Source organism: Chiloscyllium punctatum, chromosome 13 (genome assembly GCF_047496795.1).
Source record: "Chiloscyllium punctatum isolate Juve2018m chromosome 13, sChiPun1.3, whole genome shotgun sequence".
Lineage (NCBI taxonomy): Eukaryota > Metazoa > Chordata > Chondrichthyes > Orectolobiformes > Hemiscylliidae > Chiloscyllium > Chiloscyllium punctatum.
In genome coordinates, this window is record NC_092751.1 from 89138594 (window position 1) to 89160821 (window position 22228).

General features: G+C 43.5%; 1 protein-coding gene across 7 annotated transcripts in view; it reads right to left on the reverse strand.

Annotated features, from left to right (window-relative positions):
- Nucleotides 1–22228, reverse strand: part of ptpn20 (protein tyrosine phosphatase non-receptor type 20) — a 436259-nt gene that overhangs the window by 109935 nt on the left and 304096 nt on the right. For 6 of the 7 annotated variants that reach the window (XM_072583170.1, XM_072583172.1, XM_072583171.1 and 3 more), the window contains 5 exons: nt 20221–20545; nt 15358–15528; nt 13216–13390; nt 4008–4218; nt 2410–2447 (listed from right to left, as the gene is read on the reverse strand). In XM_072583170.1, the coding sequence (XP_072439271.1) occupies nt 2410–2447; nt 4008–4218; nt 13216–13390; nt 15358–15528; nt 20221–20545 (920 nt within the window). The remainder of the gene's footprint in view (nt 1–2409; nt 2448–4007; nt 4219–13215; nt 13391–15357; nt 15529–20220; nt 20546–22228) is intronic. The other variant, XM_072583173.1, reaches the window with a different exon arrangement.

The window sequence follows — 22228 nt, forward strand, 5'->3', positions numbered from 1 at the left end:
ATGGTGTCATGCTGGGTTGGCGATATGGTTAGGTGCTGGTATTATTCTGGGTTAGGGACAGGGATAGATGCTGATGTTATTTTGGGTTAGGGATTGGGTTAGGTGCTGGTGTTATGCTGGGTTGGCGATCGGGTTAGATGCTGGTGTCATGCTGGGTTGGCAATAGGGTTAGGTACTAGTGTCATGCTGGGTTGGCAATAGGGTTAGGTGCTGGTGTCATGCTAGGTTGGCGATCGGGTTAGGTGCTAGAGTCATGCTGGGTTGGCGATTGGGTTAGGTGCTGGTGTCATGCTGGGTTGGCGATCGGGTTAGGTGCTGGTGTCATGCTGTGTTGGCGATCGGGTTAGGTGCTGGTGTCATGCTGTGTTGGCGATAGGGTTAAGTGCTGGTGTCATGCTGGGTTGGCAATAGGGTTAGGTGCTAGTGTCATGCTGGGTTGCCGATAGGATTCGGTGCTAGCGTCATGCTGGGTTGGTGATCGGGTTAGATGCTGGTGTCATGCTGGGTTGGTGATCGGGTTAGATGCTGGTGTCATGCTAGATTGGCGATCGGATTAGGTGCTGGTATTATTCTGGGTTAGGGATAGGGATAGATGCTGATGTTATTCTGGGTTATGGATCAGGTTAGGTGCTGGTGTTATGCTGGGTTAGGGATTGGGGTAGGTGCTGGTGTCATGCTGGGTTGGCGATATAGAACATAGATAGAACATAGAACAATACAGCACAGAACAGGCCCTTCGGCCCATGATGTTGTGCCGAACTTCTATCCTAGATTAAGCACCCATCCATGTACCTATCCAAATGCCGCTTAAAGGTCGCCAATGAATCTGACTCTACCACTCCCACGGGCAGCGCATTCCATGCCCCCACCACTCTCTGGGTAAAGAACCCACCCCTGACATCTCCCCTATACCTTCCACCCTTCACCTTAAATTTATGTCCCCTTGTAACACTCTGTTGTACCCGGGGAAAAAGTTTCTGACTGTCTACTCTATCTATTCCTCTGATCATCTTATAAACCTCTATCAAGTCACCCCTCATCCTTCGCCGTTCCAACGAGAAAAGGCCGAGAACTCTCAACCTATCCTCGTACGACCTACTCTCCATTCCAGGCAACATCCTGGTAAATCTTCTCTGCACCCTCTCCAAAGCTTCCACATCTTTCCTAAAGTGAGGCGACCAGAACTGCACACAGTACTCCAAATGTGGTCTAACCAAGGTCCTGTACAGCTGCAACATCACCTCACGACTCTTGAATTCAATCCCTCTGCTAATGAATGGTTAGGTGCTGGTATTATTCTGGGTTAGGGATAGGGATAGATGCTGATGTTATTCTGGGTTAGGGATCAGGTTAAGTGCTGGTGTTATGCTGGGTTAGGGATTGGGGTAGGTGCTGGTGTTATGCTGGATTAGGGACAGGGTTGGGTGCTGGTGTTATGCTGGGTTAGGGATCAGGTTAGGTGCTGGTGTTATGCTGGGTTAGGGATCGGGTTAGGTGCTGGTATTATGCTGGGTTAGGGATAGGTTGAGGTGATGGTGTTATTCTGGATTAGGGATAGGGTGAGGTGATGGTGTTATTCTGGATTGGGGATAGGGTGAGGTGCTGGTGTTACTCTGGATTAGGGATAGGGTTAGGTGATGGTGTTATTCTGGATTAGGGACAGGGTGAGGTGCTGGTGTTATTTTGGATTAGGGATAGGGTTAGGTGCTGGTATTATTCTGGATTAGGGATAGGGTGAGGTGCTGGTGTTATTCTGGATTAGGGATAGGGTGAGATGCTGGTGTTATTCTGGATTAGTGATAGGGTGAGGTGCTGGTGTTATTCTGGATTAGTGATAGGGTGAGGTGCTGGTGTTATTCTGGATTAGGGATAGGGTGAGGTGATGGTGTTGTGCATCCACTGCTGGAAGGTAGTGACAGCAGGTTTGGAAAGAGCTGTTGAAGGGGCCTGGGTGAGTTGCTGTAGTACATCTTGTAGTTTGCACACACGCACTGCTGCTAATGTGTGTTGGAAGTGGAGGGGGTGAAAGTGGTGGATGGAGCATAAATCAGCCAGGATGCTGTCAAGATTCTCGAGTGTTGTTGAATCTGCACTCAACCGGACAATTGGAGAGCATTCCATCACCCTCTGAACTTGTGGAAACTCTGTCAAGTTCTGTTTGCTCACCATACTGAGGAACGCCTTGGGGCATTCCGTTACATTAAAGACGCTATACAGATGCATGTAGTTGTTGTGAAATCAATGCTGCAATGTACACCCCATAAAGGCAAGATGCTGCCTTCTCAGGTGACACGCAGTCACACACGTAGCTGTGTCTATCTGCTCAGTAATTATAGCAGCATTTCAGTTGATGTGACACACATACTAATCCTGACCGCTTACACTTACTGAGGCTGGAGAGTGGCTTACCAGGCTTTTGTGATTCAGTCATCACTGGTTTACCATCCCTGAGGAAGCAAAATAAAACCAGTTTAGACATTAGAATGTTAAAACAATCTGATTGTATAGCTGGGACATATGTATAGACATAACATAACAAAATGGATACTCATTTAAATGTCGAATGTCGTGGATGCATTGCCAAACACCACTCTATTTAAAGCCACTATTCCATAAAAGGTCGTACTTGTCTCTTTCAATCAGAGCTGAAAACAACAATGATTTAATTCATACTTGACACTCACTAAAAACGGAGAGATCATGGTGTACGGTATTGTCATTGGACATGTTACACAGAAGCCCAGCTAAATGCACTGGGGTCATGGGGCTCAGATCCAATTAATAAAAATATCTTGTACTGAAAGCTAGTCTCAATAGTAGTGACCACGAAAAATCATTGATTGTTATATAAAACCCACCTGGTTTAACTAATGGGAAGGGAATCTGTCCTCCTTACCCAGTCTGGCCTACATGTGGTTCCAAAAACCATATCAGTATGGTTGATTCTTATGTGATGCTTAAATGCCTGAATAAGAGTGGCTCAGTGTTTAGCACTGCTACCTCACAATGTCAGGGTCCCAGGTTCAATTCTAGCCTTGGGTTAACTGTCTGTGTGGAATGTACCTGTGTAGGGCATCCTCCCACAATCTAAAGATGTGCAGATCAGATGGATGGGGCAATGCTGGATTATCAGTAGTTTCCTGGCTCGGTAGTCATGGAAAATGTAGGGTTGGGTGGATGCTCTTTGGAGGGTCTGTGCAGACTCAAGAGGCTAAATGGCCTCTTTCTGCACTGAAGGAATTCCATTTTTTGATTTTTTTTTTAAAAGGGCAAATCAGATGGGCAGAAAATGCCAACCGTAGCCGAGATACCCCCATCTCATCAAAACATGACTGTTGTTGTGATGGCACTGACATGCAACAATTCGCCTCAGTACACTTGGAATAAAGAGGTGTAGGAGCACTGTCTCACTTCAGTCCTGGAGCCCATCAAGTTATTTCCCTCATATTGCCATCCACTTTGTTTCCAACTTCCATGACTATCAATGGAACTGCTTAGAATCATAGAATAGCTATAGTGTGGAAGCAGGCCATTCAGCCCATCAAGTTCACACAGACCCTCCAAAGAGCATCCTACCCAGACTCACTCCTCCCACCCCCATCCCTGCATTTCCCATGGCTAATCCACATCGCCTGCATAATCACTGGGCACTATGGGTAATTTAGCATGGCCAATCCACCAAACCTGCACATCTTTGGACAGTAGGAGGATATCCATACAGACGGGGGGGGAGGGGCGGGGGGAGAATGTGCAAACTCTACATAGCCGCCTGAGGCTGGAATCGAACCTGGTACTTGGTGCTGGGAGGGCAGCAGTGCTAACCACTCAGCCAACATACCACTTATGAACTGTCCTGCAACTGAATTCAGCTTTAGTGGCGACAGAAAGCTCATGTCTATGGTATTGGCAATGTCAACATTTTTCGGATATTGATGCACCACACATCCAGGTAGCTGCAAGCAGTGAGGCAATGCCATTCATGAAGCTTTGCAAAAAGACTGTCTCACCTCAGGGCCTTGATTTTTATGATGCCATTCTCTGTGTCACACGCTCGCACAGCATCATCCAGAGTCATACCCATGGTGCACATATCGCAGATATAAAGGATCTTGTCTCTCGGCTGCAGACTTCCCTCCAAACTGGCGGGGGAATTCGGCACAACCTCCAGAACATAAATGCCTTGCCATTTACTGCCTATTCCTCCTGTTAACTTCAAACCTGCAGCAACATGTGCAATCCAGAATTAGATCAACAGCAATCAATATTGGTTACACATTCACTGAAGCATCTTATTATAGTCATGGGCTTTCTGCGGGAAATCAAAAGCAGTTACAATCACTCAGGTAATCTTATCATAGAATCCCTACAGTATGGAAACATGCCATTCGGCATAACAAGTCCACACCGACCCTCCCAAGAGTAACCCAAAGAGACCCATTCCCCTACCCTATATTTACCTTTGACTAACTCATACTTCCTACACATTCCTGGATATTATGGGCAATTTAGCATGGCCAATTCACCTAATCTGCACATCTTTGGACTGTGGGAGGAATCTAGAGCACCCGGAGGAAACCTGCGCAGACACAGGGAGAACATGCAAGCTCCACACAGAGAGTCACCAGAGGCTGGAATTGAACCTGGGTTCCTGGTACTGTGAGGCAGCAGTGTTAACCACTGAGCCACTATGCTGCCCACAGTAAAAATAAACATGTCACTTTAATCAAGTTTCAAAAAGTAACTGAACATTGAGTTTTAAAATATAATCGTGGCTTGTGATTCAAAAAGCAACCCTCCATTAATAAATAAAAATGTAATTGGTAGGTAAGGACTGAAATTCTGTTGCAGTTTTGCAAGCAAAGTATTTACAGCCTTTCTCGCAATTCAATGTTTCTGAGTTGATTAATTTTAAGAGGCATCAAAGAGCATTGTCAAGAGTGGCTCAGTGGTTAGCACTGCTGTCTCGCAGTATCAGGGACTTAAGTTCAATTCCACCCTTGGGCAACTGTCTGTGTGGCGTTTGCATGCTCTCCCTGTGTCTGTGTGAGTTTCCTCCTTCAGTGCAAAGATGTGCAGGTTAGGTGGATTGGCCATGGGAAAGGCTCATTGGGATGCTCTTCAGAGGGTCATTGTAACTTTGAATGGACTGTTACCACGCTGTATGGATCCTATATACAAGAGGTTGAAAATAGGAAATAATGGTTAACTGATAATGTCCCATTTGTTCACGGGATCTAGTGGTCTCTGAGTTGCTCAGCATTTATTGCCCATCCCTACTTACTCTTTGAAACACAGTGATCTGCCATCTCCCTGAAGCACTGCAGTCCTCAGAGTGTAAGTATGCCTGGGAGTGCTGTTACAGAGAGAGCTCCAGGATTTTGACTCAGTGACACTGAAGGAACGCTGATGTAGTTCCAAGTCAGGACGGTGAGGAACTTGAAGGCGGTGGTGTTCCCATCCATCTACAACCCTTGACCTTCGGTGATTGAGGTTATGGCTTTGGAAGGTGCAGTCAAATGAGCCTTGAGAGTTTATGGTAGCAAGAGAGGGGAACAATTCCATTGAATTCTATGCCTGATCAATGCTTCAATCATAGTCTTTGACTTTTGGTCAGGATTATTGGGTTGTAGACTGCATTATATACATTATGGTCTGTACAGTTATATGCGCTATAGGTTGTAGACTGCATTATATACATTATGGTCTGTACAGTTCTATGCGCTATAGGTTGTAGACTGCATTATATACATTATGGTCTGTACAGTTCTATGCGCTATAGGTTGTAGACTGCATTATATACATTATGGTCTGTACAGTTTTATGCGCTATAGGTTGTAGACTGCATTATATACATTATGGTCTGTACAGTTCTATGCGCTATAGGTTGTAGACTGCATTATATACATTATGGTCTGTACAGTTTTATGCGCTATGCTCTAAACAGTGCAATACAGAAACAGGCCATTCAACCCAAATGGCCCATACCAGTATTTACGCTTCATATCATCTACCTCACTCAAGTCTTCATCTAACTCTACCAGTTGCATCTTCTAATTCCTTCTCCCTCCTTGTTCTTAAATTTTTACTTAAATTTTCAAATTGTCTCAACCACTGGTAGCAAGACTCTCTGAAATTTGTGTTCCGCTTATTATTGACTTCCTACAAAAGTGAAACAGATTCTGTAGATCCACTGAAATAATCCTCATCACTTTTTGAAAGTCCATTATAGGGTTACCCAATAGCCTTGTTAATTCTGGAGAAAACAGATGGTGTCTTTTCAATTATTCCCAATTAAGTATAATGGCACAGTTCTATTGGTGAGACCTTTGTAGATGACTTTGGGACTGAAGGAAATTCTTCAATTAGGACTCAGGCTACTGATGGCACATTTCCCGTCAGCATGTAGACTTTGAGTTTAGCCCCCTTCTAACCCCAATCCTGACAGACTTGTGTACCTAACAATAAACTGACGTTATGAAGAAATCACAACTCATGACTTTAAACGGAGTCTGGATCACACTGCACAATGTCTGGGAAGTTAATCTGACAGTATTAAGTCAATCTGTTGAAATGATTGCCACAGAACCTCTATGATAACAGGTTAATAGGTACACAAGCATAATTTTTAGTTCACTGTCACCCTGTTTAGACAGTGAAACAACACAGTGCTAATGTATGGACAATCTATTTATACAGGGAATTAGAATGTAGAACTGTACAGCACAGGAACAGGCCCCTTGGCCCACGATGTTATGCCAAACATGACGCCAAGTTAAACTAACCCCTTCTGCCTGCCCCTGGTCCATATCCCTCCATTCCTTGCACATTCACGCACTTATCTACAAGTCCCTTAAATCATATCTGGCTCCACCACGACCCTGGCAATGCGTTCCACACTCTACCACTCTCGGTGTGGAAAGAAACTTGCCCCTCACATCTCCTTTCAACTTTCCCCCTCTCACTTTAAACATGTGCTCCCTGATATTAGACATTTCAACTCTGGGAAAAAGATTTGTAGGCGGCATGGTGGCACAGTGGTTAGCACTGCTGCCTCACAGCGCCAGAGACCCGGGTTCAATTCCTGCCTCAGGCGACTGACTGTGTGGAGTTTGCACGTTCTCCCCGTGTCTGCGTGGGTTTCCTCCGGGTGCTCCGGTTTCCTCCCACAGTCCAAAGATGTGCAGGCCAGGTGAATTGGCCATGCTAAATTGCCCGTAGTGTTAGGTAAGGGGTAGATGTATGGGTGGGTTGCGCTTCGGCGGGGCGGTGTGGACTTGTTGGGCTGAAGGGCCTGTTTCCACACTGTAAGTAATCTAATCTAATTGTTGCATTTTGCTTTTTACCTAAGGCTGGCATTAATAGGACAGTAAAATAGATCCCACAATATGGTCACTGTGCAATATCCCAGTTCAGTTTTGATTGGATAAATCCTCCTCCATGCTAATTACTGAACAACAATTTTTGGTCTTTAAACTGAAGCCTGAAATATTGATTTTACTTTTACAATGTGAAAGACCAATGAGAGTGAGATTCTCATCTCCAGGAAATGTACAGCTGATGCCATAAAGTAAGGTACCTGGTATACCACAGACATTGAGGTTCAAAGGTCAGATCTGAAAACTTTTACTTATAAATTTAAAACCTTATCGGGTTTGCACAAGGAGATCATTGCTTTGCAATTACTTCTGGGCAAGCGTTACTCACTGTGACATGACTTACAGGTATCCATTAATCTCTATGGTGACTTCACGTTTTCATTTCCTCATTTCTTCTCTCCCAATGGAACATCCAAGTGACACAAGATATTTTATTTTAAATTTTCAGTTGTTGCCAATGCCTAATGGTCATTGAACGTATCGTGGTGTGCAGCTTTCTTGAATTGCCTCAGTCCATCTTGTGAAACTATAACTGGAGTGGTGTCAGGAAGTTCCATGGTTATGACCCAGCGACAGTAAAGGAACAGCAATATACTTCCAAGAGTCTGCATGGTGTGAGTGCGGTTTGGAGAGGGAGCTTGCAGGTTGTGTTCTTCTGCATCAGCTGCCCTTGTCCTTCCAAGTGAGACCTTCTTGAGATTGCAGGCTGGGTAAGTACAGCCAAGGAAACCTAGGTGAATTGCTGCAGTGCATCTTTTGAAGGAACAGAGTGCTGCCACTGTGAAGGGAGTGAATATTGAAGGCAGTGGATGGGGTGCCAATTAAGCAGACTGCTTTATCCTTCATGGTGTCTGTAATGGAAAATTATCCACTTACTGTGAAATTTGAAAGCGAATGCTTTTCTAAAATTTAATGCTGTGCTGAGCTTTGTAAACAATACTTTGATGAGGTTCGCAGCCAGCTTGTCTCTGTTTGAACTTTGTAAATATTCAACTTGACCTGGCGATAGTCGAACTCAGCGAAAGCTGAAGAACTGTCATGTCCAAGACCAGGGGATGAGAGAATAACAACTTGAGCTTTCCCAGTCTTTGCCCTTAAGAGTGTGATAAGAAATAGTATAAGGCAATTATCTGAACAATGCTCAGATACCCATTTACATTGAGGCATCGAGCTGAATGTACTGGGGTCAATTCTGCAGAATTTAAATAAATCTCCTTTCTTTGCTCTTGCTAATAGTTGAGTCAAGTCGATTTAATTTCCACGACAGTGTCAAACTTCTTGAGTGTTGGAGCTCTACCCATCCGGGAAAGTGGGGCGTATTCCATTACACTCCTGGTTTGTGCTTTGTGGATGGTGGACAGGCTTTGGGGAGTCTGGAGAAAGTGAGGACTGCAGATGCTGGAGATCACAGTCAAAAGGTGTGGCGCTAGAAAAGCACAGCAGGTCAGGCAGCAACTGAGCAGGAAAATCGACGTTTCAGGCATAAGCCCTTCATCAGGATTTTCCTGTTCCTCGGATGCTGCCTGACTGGCTGTGCTTTTCTAGCACCACACTTTTCGATTTTGGGGAGTCAGGAGTTGAGAGATTTACTGCAGAATTCCCAGCCTCTGACCTGTTCTTACGGACACAATGTTGATATGGTTAGTCCAGTTTACTGTTAGAGTGATGCTGGAAATGCACAGCAGGTTGGGCAGCATCCGAGGAACAGCAAAATCGCTGTTTTGGGCAGGAGCCCTTCATCATGATGACGGGGTCCTGCCCGGAACGTCGATTTTCCTGTTCCTCAGATGCTGTCTGACTTGCTGTGTATTTCAGCACCACTCTAATTTTGACTCTAATCTCCAGCATCTGCAGTCCTCACATTCACCTAGTCCAGTTCATTGGCAACCCCCAGAATAGTGGGTGAATCAGCAATGGTATCACCACTAAATGTCAAGGAACAATGGTTAGATTTTCTCTTTGTCGGAGATGGTCATTGCCTGGTATAGGTGTGGGGAGAGTGTTCCTTGCCCCTTACCAGCCCAAGTCTGAATGCTGTTCAGGATGTGATCCAGTATCTGAGGAGTAGCAAGTAATCAGTCAACACCTCCACCTTGACCTTATGAAGAAGGGAAGGTCATTAATGAAGCAATTGAAGATGGCTGGGCCTCAGCCACTATCCTGAGGAACTCCTCCAGCAATCTCCTAGGACCGAGATGATTAATCTTCAACAATCACAACCATCTTCCTTTGGGCTAGACATGACTATAAACCGTGGAGATATTCAGGCTTGATTCACATTGACTCCAAGTGTGCTTGGGCTCTTTGATGCCATACCAAGTCAAATATTACATTGTTCCGAAGGACAGTCGCTCTCACCTCCAACCCTTCAATGCAGCTCTTTTGTCCAAGTTTGGACCAATGTAGAAATAAATTGAATAGACCTGGCAGAACCCAAATTGTGTCCCAGTGAGCAGATCATTGCTGTTAGTTCCATTGGCTGGTTGGTTGGTTTGTGATGCAGGGTAACGCTAACAGTGCAGTGATTTCCACACTGGCTGAGATGACTATGAAGATCTTGCCTTCTCAACCATGCCCCTCACCAGAAGCATGGTCATTCTGAGGTTAAACACAGCAACATGGACATTGACTTCAGGAACAGAGTGATGGGCATGCCCCTGTAGGCATCAATGGTGCTGAGGTGGAGATGGTTGGGAGTGTCAAGTTCCTGGGAGTGATGATCAGCATCAATCTGTCCTGGTCAACCTACGTCCACACTACTGTCGGAAAGCACAATAACATCTTTCCATCCTCAGAAGGTGAAGGAAATTCAGCATGTCCACAAGGACTCTTACCAGTTTTAATAGATGCACCACTGAAAGCATTCTATCTGAACGCTTTACAGCCTAGTATGGTAACTGGTCTTCCCAAGACCACAAGAAACTACAGAGAGTTATGAACACTGCTCAGTCCATCACACAAACCAGCCTTCTATCCATTCATTCCATCCTTACTTCCCACTGCCTCGGGAAAGCAACTCACACAACAAAGACCCCTCCCACCCTGGTTATACTCTCGTCCACCCCCTTCCATCGGGCAGAAGATATAAAGGTTTCTATATTTACACAAACAGATTCAAAAACAGTTTCTTCCCCGCTGAATGGACCTCTCAAATTTAAATGTAAATATTGATCTCGCTCTCTGTGCACCTTCTCTGCAGCCATAACATTGTATTCCTCGCTCTGTCCTATTACCCTAATGCACTTTGTATGATATGATCAGCCTGGAATGCATACAAAACAAAATTTTTCACTGTACCTAGGTCCACATGACAATAATAAATCAAACCAAATCAGCAGTCTCTAATGAGAGAGCAGCCCTCCAGTCCTCTTGGACCACACCAAGTTTACGTCACCATTGCTCTCTATCGATCACACTTACCATCACTTTGCTGTTGATTAAGAGGTGGCAATTGAAGCAGTAATCATCGTCAGTGGATTTGTTCTGCTTTTTGTGCATATACCTGAGAATTTCCCTCCATTTCCAGGTATTTGCCAGAATTGTAGCTGTACCATAACAGCTTGAGTAAGGTGCAGCAAGTTCTGGACCACAACTCAATAATACTGTTAATAAAATGTTGTCAGGACCCATAGGCTTAGCAGTATTCAGTGTCCTCAGCCATTTCTTGGTACCAAGTGCAGTGAAATAAATTGGGTGAAGATTGGGATCATGATACTATGGACCTCAAGAGGAGATCAAGATGGATCATCCAATGTCACTTCTGGCTGAAGATGGTCTCCCCCTATTAGTCGTTTAGTTGCCCACCACAACTCATGATTGGATGTGGCAGTACTGCAGAGATAGGATCTGATCCATTGGCTGTGGGATCACTTAGTTCTGTCAACCATATGCTGTTTCCGTTACTTGGTGTACAAGCACTCCTGCGTTGTAGTTTCAGCAGGATGACACCTCACTTGTAGGTACACCCAATGATGGGAGAAAGTGAGGACTGCAGATGCTGGAGATCAGAGCTGAAAATATGTTGCTGGAAAAGCATCCAAGGAGCAGGAGAATCGACGTTTCGGGCATGAGCCCTTCTTCAGGAATGAGGAGAGTGTGCCAAGCAGGCTAAGATAAAAGGTAGGGAGGAGGGACTTGGGGGAGGGGGCATTGGAAATGCAATAGGTGGAAGGAGGTTAAGGTGAGGGTGATAGGCCAGAGTGGGGGTGGGGGCGGAGAGGTCAGGAAGGAGATTGCAGGTTAGGAAGGTGGTGCTGAGTTCGAGGGTTGGGACTGAGACAAGGTGGGGGGAGGGGAAATGAGGAAACTGGAGAAATCTGAGTTCATCCCTTGTGGCTGGAGGGTTCCTAGGCGGAAGATAAAGATCATGTTATAACTTCCTGCATTCCATATTCAAGGATGGATGATCCCCTGGCTTGTAGGCAAAGGCAGAATTGGAAATATCCTGGAGAGTGAGGTTACTGATTATGGTTGAACACTATTTTGCTGCTGTGGATGGTCCACAATCTCTCATGCTGTATTTTAAGTGACTAGATCTGTTCTGGATCTGTCCCATTAAGCATGGTAGGAGTGCCACAAAACACAATGGAGGATATGCAGAGTGTGACGATATGACTGTGCCTTCACAAGCACTATGCGATGGTCACTGCTGCCAAAACTGACATAGACAGATGCACCCGTGACAGGCAAAAATGTTACAAATAAGGGCTAGTGTCCTTCTCGCTCTTACAGGTTCTGTTATTAACTGCCTTAGATGCACATATCCTTCAGGACTTGACCAGCTGAGACAGTAATTATACTATGGAGTCACTCTGGGTGATCACACATTGAAATCTCCCACACAGAATAAATGTTTTGTCCTTGCACTTCTCAACACTAAACACAGATAAGCCATAATATCCATTTTCAGCATCAATTCAAAGGATGTTTGCAGCTCAACACCAGTGTAACTGATGGGAGAGGGCACAGCATGTTCTGAATAATGACTGCACAGGCCTTCTCTGGTTCATAGAATTCCTACAGTGTGGAAGCAGACCACTTGACCCATCGAGTCTACGCCGACCTTGCAAACAGCATCCCACTTTCTCCCTGTAATCCATCTAGCCCGCACATCCTTAGTCACTATGGGTCGTTTAGCATGGCCAATCCACCTAACCTGTGCATCTTTGGACTGTGGGAAGAAGCTGGAGCGCCCAGAGGAAACCCTCGCAGACAATCGCCTGAGGGCAGAATTGAACTTAGGTCACTGATGCTGTGAGGTAGCACGGTGAACCATTGAGCCACTGTACCACCCAAGGAAAAGCAATATTGGATAAGGGTGGCAGAACCAACCACTTATGCTAAATCCAAGAAAGTACACAGAAAGGGAAAAGCCAAATTTTCCATCAATTCTAACTGGCTTCTTTGTCACATTGTCCACGTGTTATGGCAGTTTCTGTGTACTGTAATCAGTCAATACATTCAGTAAGAGTTTTGATTTCAACACAAGATGCCATTTTTATGGTAAGAAAATACTAGTAGCCTGGTGATCGTAACATTTATACCTAATGTTGTTTCTGGCTCCCTCATTAAGATACACCCCATAAAACAAGCTTCTCAGTACAGCATAGATGGCTCCCAGTAGAAATTTATCACAAGGGTTCACTGTGGTTCAAAGTAACACAGAACATCATGAAACTTTCCAGATGTTGATCTTAAATATTTGCTTTAGTAAAAATAGTATCACGTTCAGTTTAAATAAAGAACCTAAGGGCAAAAAGAAATTAAAATCAATCTAACTCCAAGTACTACACAATAATTATCGATTAAAATTTTCCTGACCACCCTCTTTGCTACTTACCTAACTGTCCATTTGGACCTTTCTTTAGAATGATATCAGGGATCTTTTCCAAGGGGAGAGCTGGAAGTAGATTCTGAGCAGCACGTCCTACCATGATGGTTAATTTGACAGGAGCTGATCGGAGCAGATTAATGGCATTCTCATGTGATATGTTTGTGACATCAAAATCGTTTACCTGTATGACAATGAAGAAGCTCAGGTGAATGAGTGCTTAGCCATTCGTTCGTGTTGGTTTTCAGCTTGATCTGAGCCCCATCTCTTCGAGGCCTATTCTCAGGCCTACCTCGGTTATCTGAAAGGTTGCAGTGCCTCACTCTCTCAGCAATGCAATAGTGGTCTTGTGTCCCCAGTCTCCCTTCTCACTGCCTTCTGTTTCTCAGCCAATTTGCTAACCGTTTGTCTATTTGTCAGATATTGTTGGACAGAGAAACAATCACGAGGACCTGAAGGCCTCACTGCTGTGCCTCTCGAAATAAAAGGATAGGGGACACGAGGCGAGGACAAAAAAGCTAAAGTGGAGGGAGGGGTCACTAAAGAGGGAACTAGCCCTGTTAACACTGCCAAATGAAATTAATTCCATAATAACTGATAGTAAAGAAACAATTTTAATGTAATCTAGTGGCTATATTTCCAATTTATTTATGATAATAATATATTTGAAGACTGAGGAATGGCTCACTGCTTTAACATGTTTAACAGTCCGGCATAAGAACTCCAAAGGGATTTTCCAGTCCTTGTCCTGTGTCACTGCTATATAAATAAATTAAATTCCAAAGGATCACTGACCCTCTTTTTATTACTTGCAGCTCTGCACTGTGATGCATAAGTAAATCACATTACAGAGTAATGAAGGGAAGGTATTTATTTCATAAGACCTTCCTAGCCTATAACACTACATTGAACATTGGCATCCTGGTTATTAGGGTGCCTGTATCTATAAAATTATCAGCAGGTTTTCAAATATAACAAATTTATAGAGGCTACATAATGTTTTCACTAATATTTACAGAGAATCTGTGAATAATCAAAATGATTTCTACAAATGAGTCATAAAGTTAATCAGCCTTTATCTCACTGGGATCATCTATTCTTTCCTAACAATCATTCAGTCATATCTGTCCATGTATTGCCCCAAACCCATTCTGTTTCATAAATACATGATCTTTGCATCAAACTGACATAATAGAAACCCTGTAACCATTCCACTCCCCACCTTCTCTCTCTATCTCATAGACACAAAATGTATTCTGTCCACTCCCTACCCTCTCACATACACTTGGTACTCCATCTAACTATTCACACTCTTTCTTTCTCCCTCTCACATGCTGTACACCAACCAACTCCTTGCCCATCTCACCCATCACACACACACACACACACACACTACCTTTCTAACTCCCTACATTGTCCTTCTGTCACATAAACACTGTCCAATGTCAAAAGTTTCCCACAAAACAACCACTTATTTTCTAACATTTCAGTTCCAACTGGGAATTTTCAATCTCTTCAACACATTGAAACTGGGACATTTCCTCCGTCCTTTAATTTCAAATATTTTGGATCCAGAACTCATGCTTTCACCCTTTGACCTCTCCATTCCTGTTCACCTTGACCCTCCTCTCACTGCTTGTTCTCACTATCCTCTCTTTTCTCAGTGTGAGTACACTCTTCTGGTATCTTCCCCTTCATCATCCTTCATGTTCCCTTTCCTCTATTGACATCCCACTGCATTTCTGCTCATTTCGTTCTCTGTTGACCCATTCCAACCTATTTTGCCTTTAAACTATTTCACTCTGCCAACCACTTTTCTACTGCTGTCTCTCCCAACCCACTCACTGACTTCATTGATAAATACATTTCGAAAGCTACCAGTCTCCTCTTTGAAGTATTCCTAGTGCTAATGGCTGGGCTTACAGTCTCTATTTGTGGTTAAGGTTCTTCCAGGGACATGACCCAGCTAATTAGCCGCCAGGCAGAAGAGAGTTGGGACTGAAATTGAATGTGGCCAAACTAGATTGACAGCAAAAGGCCAAGCCTGATATAACCAGAGGTTTCCAAAGCACTAACATCAAATGTGAAAGGCTGCTCGCTGCCATGTTGGATAGCCAGGTACACAAGCCATTTTGTTTATAATGTCTTTACCGTTATGAGCCTGTCTCCTGCTCTTAGTCTCCCATCAGCCTTTGCAGGATTATCCAGGACATCACGGATGTAATAACAGTTGTCCAGTTTACTACGCATTATGGTGAAACCAAGGCTTCCCTTCTTATTTTTCTTCAAGGTTACGTACATTTCATATTCCCGTATTATGGGCTAAAGAAAAAGATCAGGCAATGATAGTAGCAATGAATTCAATATGTATTTGCTCTCTCTCTCTCTCTCTCTCTCTCTCTCTCTCGTGCTCTTTCTCTCTCAATCACACTACAAAGTCTAAATTACTGTTCAATAGGAATTTATGATGTCCCATCAACTTACCTGCTTCTTTTGGAAACAACCATATGAGAGGTGAGACCATATTTCTGATATGTCTTCCGCTGGAAGCTCTGAATTTGTTGGAAGGATGTGCTGGAAGGCGACAGAGAGGGCATAGCAGGGAACTGGAAATTGTTCTGAGATCAGTTACATGGGTGGATGGCAGAGGCTGGGACTGTTCTCCTTGTTGAAGAGAAGATTGGACAGATATCACAGAGCTGTAAAATCAGGAGGTGAAAGTGAGGACTGCAGATGCTGGAGATTAGAGTAGAGAGTGTGGTGCTGGGAAAGTCAACTCTCCTGCTCCGGGGATAATGCCTGACCTACTGTGCTTTTCCAGCACCACGCTCTTGACCAAAATCAGGAGGTGTCCAGAGACAGGAGATAAGGAGGAACTATTCCATTGGCAGAAGAATGAAGAACCAAAGGAGATTGATTTCAGGAGATTGGCAAAAGGAGCGACAGCAACACAAGGAGATACAATTCTTCTTGTTTCAAGTGATTAGGGTTGCGAATGAAAACTCCCCGAGACTGTTGAGGCGGTAGATTCCCTTGAAAAAGAAGGAATCTGAAGAGAACATAATGTGCAGATCAAGGAGAGAAAGACGGTGGAGAGTGACAAGGTAACTCGCAGGAAGCCAGCACAGACTGAAGGGCTGACTGAATTTCTTCTTCATCGCAACAATTCTCTTGAAGTAACTTGTATAAAGTTTATTCCATGCAATGAGCTGACACATAAAGCTGGAATGAGCAGCAGTTTGGAACAGTGATTACACAAAGTGCTACATTGGCTGTAAAGTATAAGGAATGTCCAAGCAGTGTGAAAGCTCTGACAGAAATGCAAGCCAGCCTTTCTTATCCATTCAATGCAAATTCCTCACCCGTACTGAAAGCAAGTTCTCCTGTAGCAATGCTGCTGTGTTTAGATTCTTAGGCCTCCTCAATTTTAGTTATTTTATCATTAGTTACTGGGTCTTTAGCTGCCTGGGTTCCAAGTTGAGGAATTTTTCCTCTCTGTCTATCTCTCCTCCTTGTTGAAATCTCTTCTTTTTCCACCAATTGCTTAGTATCAGATTTTCATTGATACCACTTCTGTGAAATACTTTTTGGGTGTTTTACTACATTTCAATGTGTCAGCTAAATGCAAATGCATCGAACCACACAATTGTTATAGTGCAGCCAATTCAGCTAATTGTGCCAGTACGGTTACCTAGTTGTTGCCGTTAATATTGGGCTCAATCTAAATGCAGCCAAAGCAAACTCAAACCCCAACCCTTGTTTGCACAATGGTCCAGCAACAAGCCCAACCATGGCTGAACAAGATTCTTCATGGTATTAATTACCACAAATATAGAGTGGTGGGAAGCAGGTGATGCATACTGGAGAAGCTAAAGCACAAACAGCTGCAAATGCGTTGGAGGTTGGTCAACAACTGGAAAGAGAAAAGGCAGAATGTGTATTAGTGTTATTGCCGCTACGCCCGCATTAAACCAGCAAGGCTAAGCCCCAGCCCATTATAAAACTGCTCATTGACCATTCTTAATCATTTTACCAACCTGCTGTGTATTCCCTTCAGGTTTTCAATGTTCCCAGCTGTTGTTTTCTTTGTTTATTCTAAGTACCCACAGACGTGCCACCCTGAACATGGCGATAACAGGACAAGCAGGGCACAAGCCTCCTTTAGTTCTGGACGTTTTTGCGCCGAAAATGTTGAAGTCTTGGAGCTATGAACTGCAAGGTGGTAAATGTCGCGACCTCTCCATTAGTAAATCACATATCTCAGTGCAGCCATCAGGCAGGGGAACCACACAAGGGGAGGTCAAAGCAAGTTGGAAAAGGAATGTACCTCCGATTAGCAGCATGGAGGGCAACTTTGGCAGAGAAGGTGGCAGGAACACTTTCCCAACCAGAGATTCAATGCAAAGTCTGAAGAGCTGATAAGAGATGAAAATAAAATATTGCTCTCAGTGCCCTTGGGATTGGTTATGATCCATACAGACCAGGCAGCTTTTAGTTTCAATCTGCTGGGCTGGTTGATTTTAGCCAGAGTGGCAATGTAGGAATTAATGCCCCTCAAACAGAGAAAGAGTAAGATCCACTGGTGTTCCTCCACCTCTATGTGAGAATCCACTTTTAACCCATTCAAATGCACGCACTTATTCAGTGTGTGTGTGTGTGTGTGTGTTTTTTAGAATTCGCTCATGGTTTGCATGTGCCTCACTGGCTGGGCCAGCATTTGTTGTTCATTCCTAATTGTCCAGGGGGCAATTAAGGATCAACCATGTCACTGGGGGTCTGGAGGCCAGACCAAGTAAGGATGGCAGATTTCCTCCTCTGAAGGACATTAGTGAACCAGGTTGTCACACTTAGACTGCATTTTATTCCAGATTTGTAATGAATTCAGATTTCACCATCTGTCTTGGTAGGATATAATGGGATTTGGATCTATGACCAAGGAACATTAATAAAGAGTGTGCATGTGCATAGGTGCATGCGCATTTGCATGTGCATCTGCATGCGTGTGGGTATATGTGTGTACTCCGCTCTCCCTAACCGAATGAGGTACTCAAAACCTCTGATGACAATCAGTGCCATAAGGTACGATAATGTCATAAAGGCAACATTCACAGGACCTCTCATTAATTGGCATTGTGAGTTTGAAATACACTCTAGAGTCTTTACCTCCCACATAATGAACAAGTCAGTTTTCATTTGAACAATAACAGGCAAGAAGTCAAAATGTGGAATAATGATTATAAAACTCATAATATTGCTGTAAGGAAATACAGATGCAGCTGAAATATAAAATAATATAGAATTCAGTCATAACAGAAACAGATCAATCATGTACTCAATTTAATATAAATTTAATTCCGTTTCAATCAGAACAAAATGAATTATGAATGAAACAACCTTATTCTAACAGATAATAATTAATAACTCCTTCTTGCACACAGTCATTCCATTGTGGTAAACTTCACAGAGTCCATTACTTTATTCCTTGAACATCTGCCCAATTTATCACAATCTCATTCTTAATTGCCTCATGAGTAAAGGAAGAAAGAATACGGGAAGTTTTTAAATGTGCATCGCACTAACCTTTGAATGACAGCAACCTGCCCTTGGCCTATATGGCATAATTAAATTGCCACTCATTATTAAGCCTTTTCAGTAAAGCAGAGGGGACATAGAGGGGTATCTGAGATGAGCTGTGCACTAGCCAAAACCTCCTCAGGCACAGCTAATTCCAAGCTATCAAACATGAAGAGAGATACTCAGTCTCATCCATCTCAGAAGGTTGCATCAAGGCCTACACATACTCACAGTTGATTAAATGGAGCGGGTTCCCGAGTGAGAGATGTTTCATAGAATAAACTTAAGATGTATCAGGGGTTGGTTGGCACTTTTAAATGTTCATGTGAATAGAGCACGTGCTAACTTGTGGCAATGTTCTGCACAGAATTCTGAAGCTGACGTTAATGGATCATTTTTAAAGACAGCCAAAGGTTTTGAAACACAGCTTTAAAGCACATCGAATTTAGGAAGATTTAACAGGGAAAGTTAGCCAGACTATTCAAAGTGGTCACTGGTATGAACTATCAATCCTATTTCTCTCACTCCACAGATGCTGTCTGCCTTGCTCAGTGTTTTCCAGAGTTTTGTGATTGCATTTTCAAATTCCAGTATCTACAATATTGGACTGTTCTACCTGTTGTTCAGATCAGCTGGAGGGGGTGCTGCAAAATGGCACATTTGTCTGCTCCAGGCATTCTGTCTTGCTCCCATTGTGCTGGTGTTTGGAGTTAGGTGGATGCCTTTCTGACACCTCAGCCACATTAGTTGAAGCTTCCAGGATTGAGAGTGTGTGCTTTTGACCTACTCACTGCAGGCCACCACTGCACTATGTGAAGACCTTGTGCTATTTGTTATTCCCTATTATTGGTGGCACAGAATTCCTTTAGTATGGCACTGTGAAGGGAGAAAAATGAATGGTACTGAAGGCAATGTTAATGTAATTTTTCAGCAGCTGCACAAACACACAGTCTCCGTGAGCCATGTACTTCATTGGAAGTGGCTCTCCACAACCATTTACTGAAACAAAATGGATTTATTTTTAAATGATAATTACCTATCTGAAGATTTTGAGTTGGCTTTAGTTTATTTAATTCCAAGCTGCAATCTTTCTCTGAAATTTTCTTGTCACATGAAAGTATTTTCTATTGAATGCAAAGGTGCAATTCCAGTAATACTGATGTAAAAATCATTCTTGAAAATAGTATGCAAAAGCGTTGGCACTATCGCCCTTATATCGGCAGTACAGAAGAGAACATATTTTTACTCTGGCTGCCAAAGGTGTTCCGTGCATTGTCAATTGAGGTTGCAATGAAAAACAAAGGTGCAAAGTTTAGTCCAATCGTTCCTGATATAAACACATTCACATTAACACATGTGCATGAGCAGTAAGTAAAACATTATACAGTGAACCATGTAAGACCGCTATCACTTTGCAGAAGCACGTCGGGCCACACTTACTAAGTTTGGAACTTCTTCCTCGTCCTCGTCGTTCCTTGCTCCTGCCTCCACTTCGGGATCTAGCTCCTCCAGATCCTCCCATTCAGTTTTATCAAGAGTGTCTTTCTCTGCTGGGACTGAAGGCTCGGGGAAAGGTGTCAAGATGTGAGGCTGTGGCACAGCGACGGTAGGTGATTGAGAGTCTGGGCTGTCGCACCGTGAGGAGTTTGACGTGGAGCTGATGGTCAGATATTCTTCATCCAGTGGCGTCGGGGAAGATACTTCGGGCTTGAAAAAGAAGACCGGTGACACGGAGTCCCTTTCCTCAGCCACACAACACGGAAGACTGAGGATTAGAAAAACGTGTCATTAAGGTTCTACTTTGCAGTAAAATGAATACCTGGTATCCAGGAAGAACAGCTTTTCAGTGAGATCCCTAATACCAGGCTTAAAGTAATGGGTTGGAAGTCAAGCCAGCAATGTTCACTGAAACTCACTTTTAAAAATTGGATTTATGTCCTCGTTGTTGTTCAGTGCAGTGAACAATAGTTAGAAAAAAACACTGGGGAATTAAATTCTGACTGGAGACTGCCACCAATCACCTGGGAAGCAGCGGCCATTGAATGTCAGATAGAGTAAAGGCAAGGTGCAATGCTCAGCTCCTTTATCAGTGCTCTTTGCCTCTAACCTCAGTTATTCTGCAATGGGAACAATGACATTTTCAGTGCCTGTGAGACCAGCAATCAATATTTATTAGTATAAAACTATCGGGTGATACTGTAGTGCTGACAAACTCCATTGGAAGCTGTTTGACTGTGGACCAACCTTTTATTTCAGTCTCCATTAGGTATTTGCAAAACCATGCACTGCACAGCAATTGATGGGCGGTATTTGTGCATATCCTTTGCTTTATATATCTGCTCCCTGTAGGTAAAAACAATGACTGCAGATGCTGGAAACCAGATTCTGGATTAGTGGTGCTGGAAGAGCACAGCAGTTCAGGCAGCACCCAAGTAGCTTCGAAATCGACGTTTCGGGCAAAAGCCCTTCATCAGGAATAAAGGCAGTGAGCCTGAAGCGTGGAGAGATAAGCTCCCTGTAGGTGCTGTGTAAATTACAAGAACAGAGAGCTCCAGTTGAATGAGACAGCTCCTAGTTGAGTTCTCTCAGTGCTAAAATACTGCCATAGACTCAAGCTAAAGTGTTCCATGGTGAGGATAGTCAGCCTATCCCTCCCACCTTTTCATCATTTGTGTGTGAATCCCCTTGTTTAGTTCCCACTCCAGTTTAACAATTCAAGATTAGGGAACACCAGAGATAGAATAAATGCAAATACCTATGGAGAGCTGTTCACAAGGGATAAGACACTTAAATGGTCAAGCTTAAAAGTTTAACAATCTAGTACTAACTGAAGTAGATACATCAGTGAATGTGCAATACAGATCGCAATCAAATGGAACAATTGGTTTATAGACAATAATCAACCATTGTTACCTGTGACACCAGCGTTGCAAGAGATCAAACCAACAGATCGACTGCTATGAAACATATAAGGCTTCATGACAGAATGCGGTCACTGAAAAATTGGCGCCGCGAATCTGTAACTTTTCCCTTAAGACTCACAGGATATAACTCTGGTTCATATAACCTTTGTGCACCTAGTTCCTAATATGCTCAACAGTATTTAATTTTACAAATCATATTTGGGGTGAACTTGCTTTGTTTTATACTGGCAAAAGGTATTGCGGTTTCTAAAATTCCAACATGCTCCTTTAACAAAGACATGTTCTGATTAAACAGATTTCCAATGTAAAAAAGTGCATATAGAAAAAAGAATTCATGTCCCCAGAGAAGATCTTCATTGCGATTGCTGCTTGGAGCCAAAAATGAATAGAAGGTAATAACTTAGAAACCCAACATTGTGGAAACAGGCCACTAGACCTAACAAGTCCACACTGACCCTCTGATGGGTAATCCACCCAGACCCATTCTTCTACCCTAGTACTCTACATTTACCACGACTAATGCA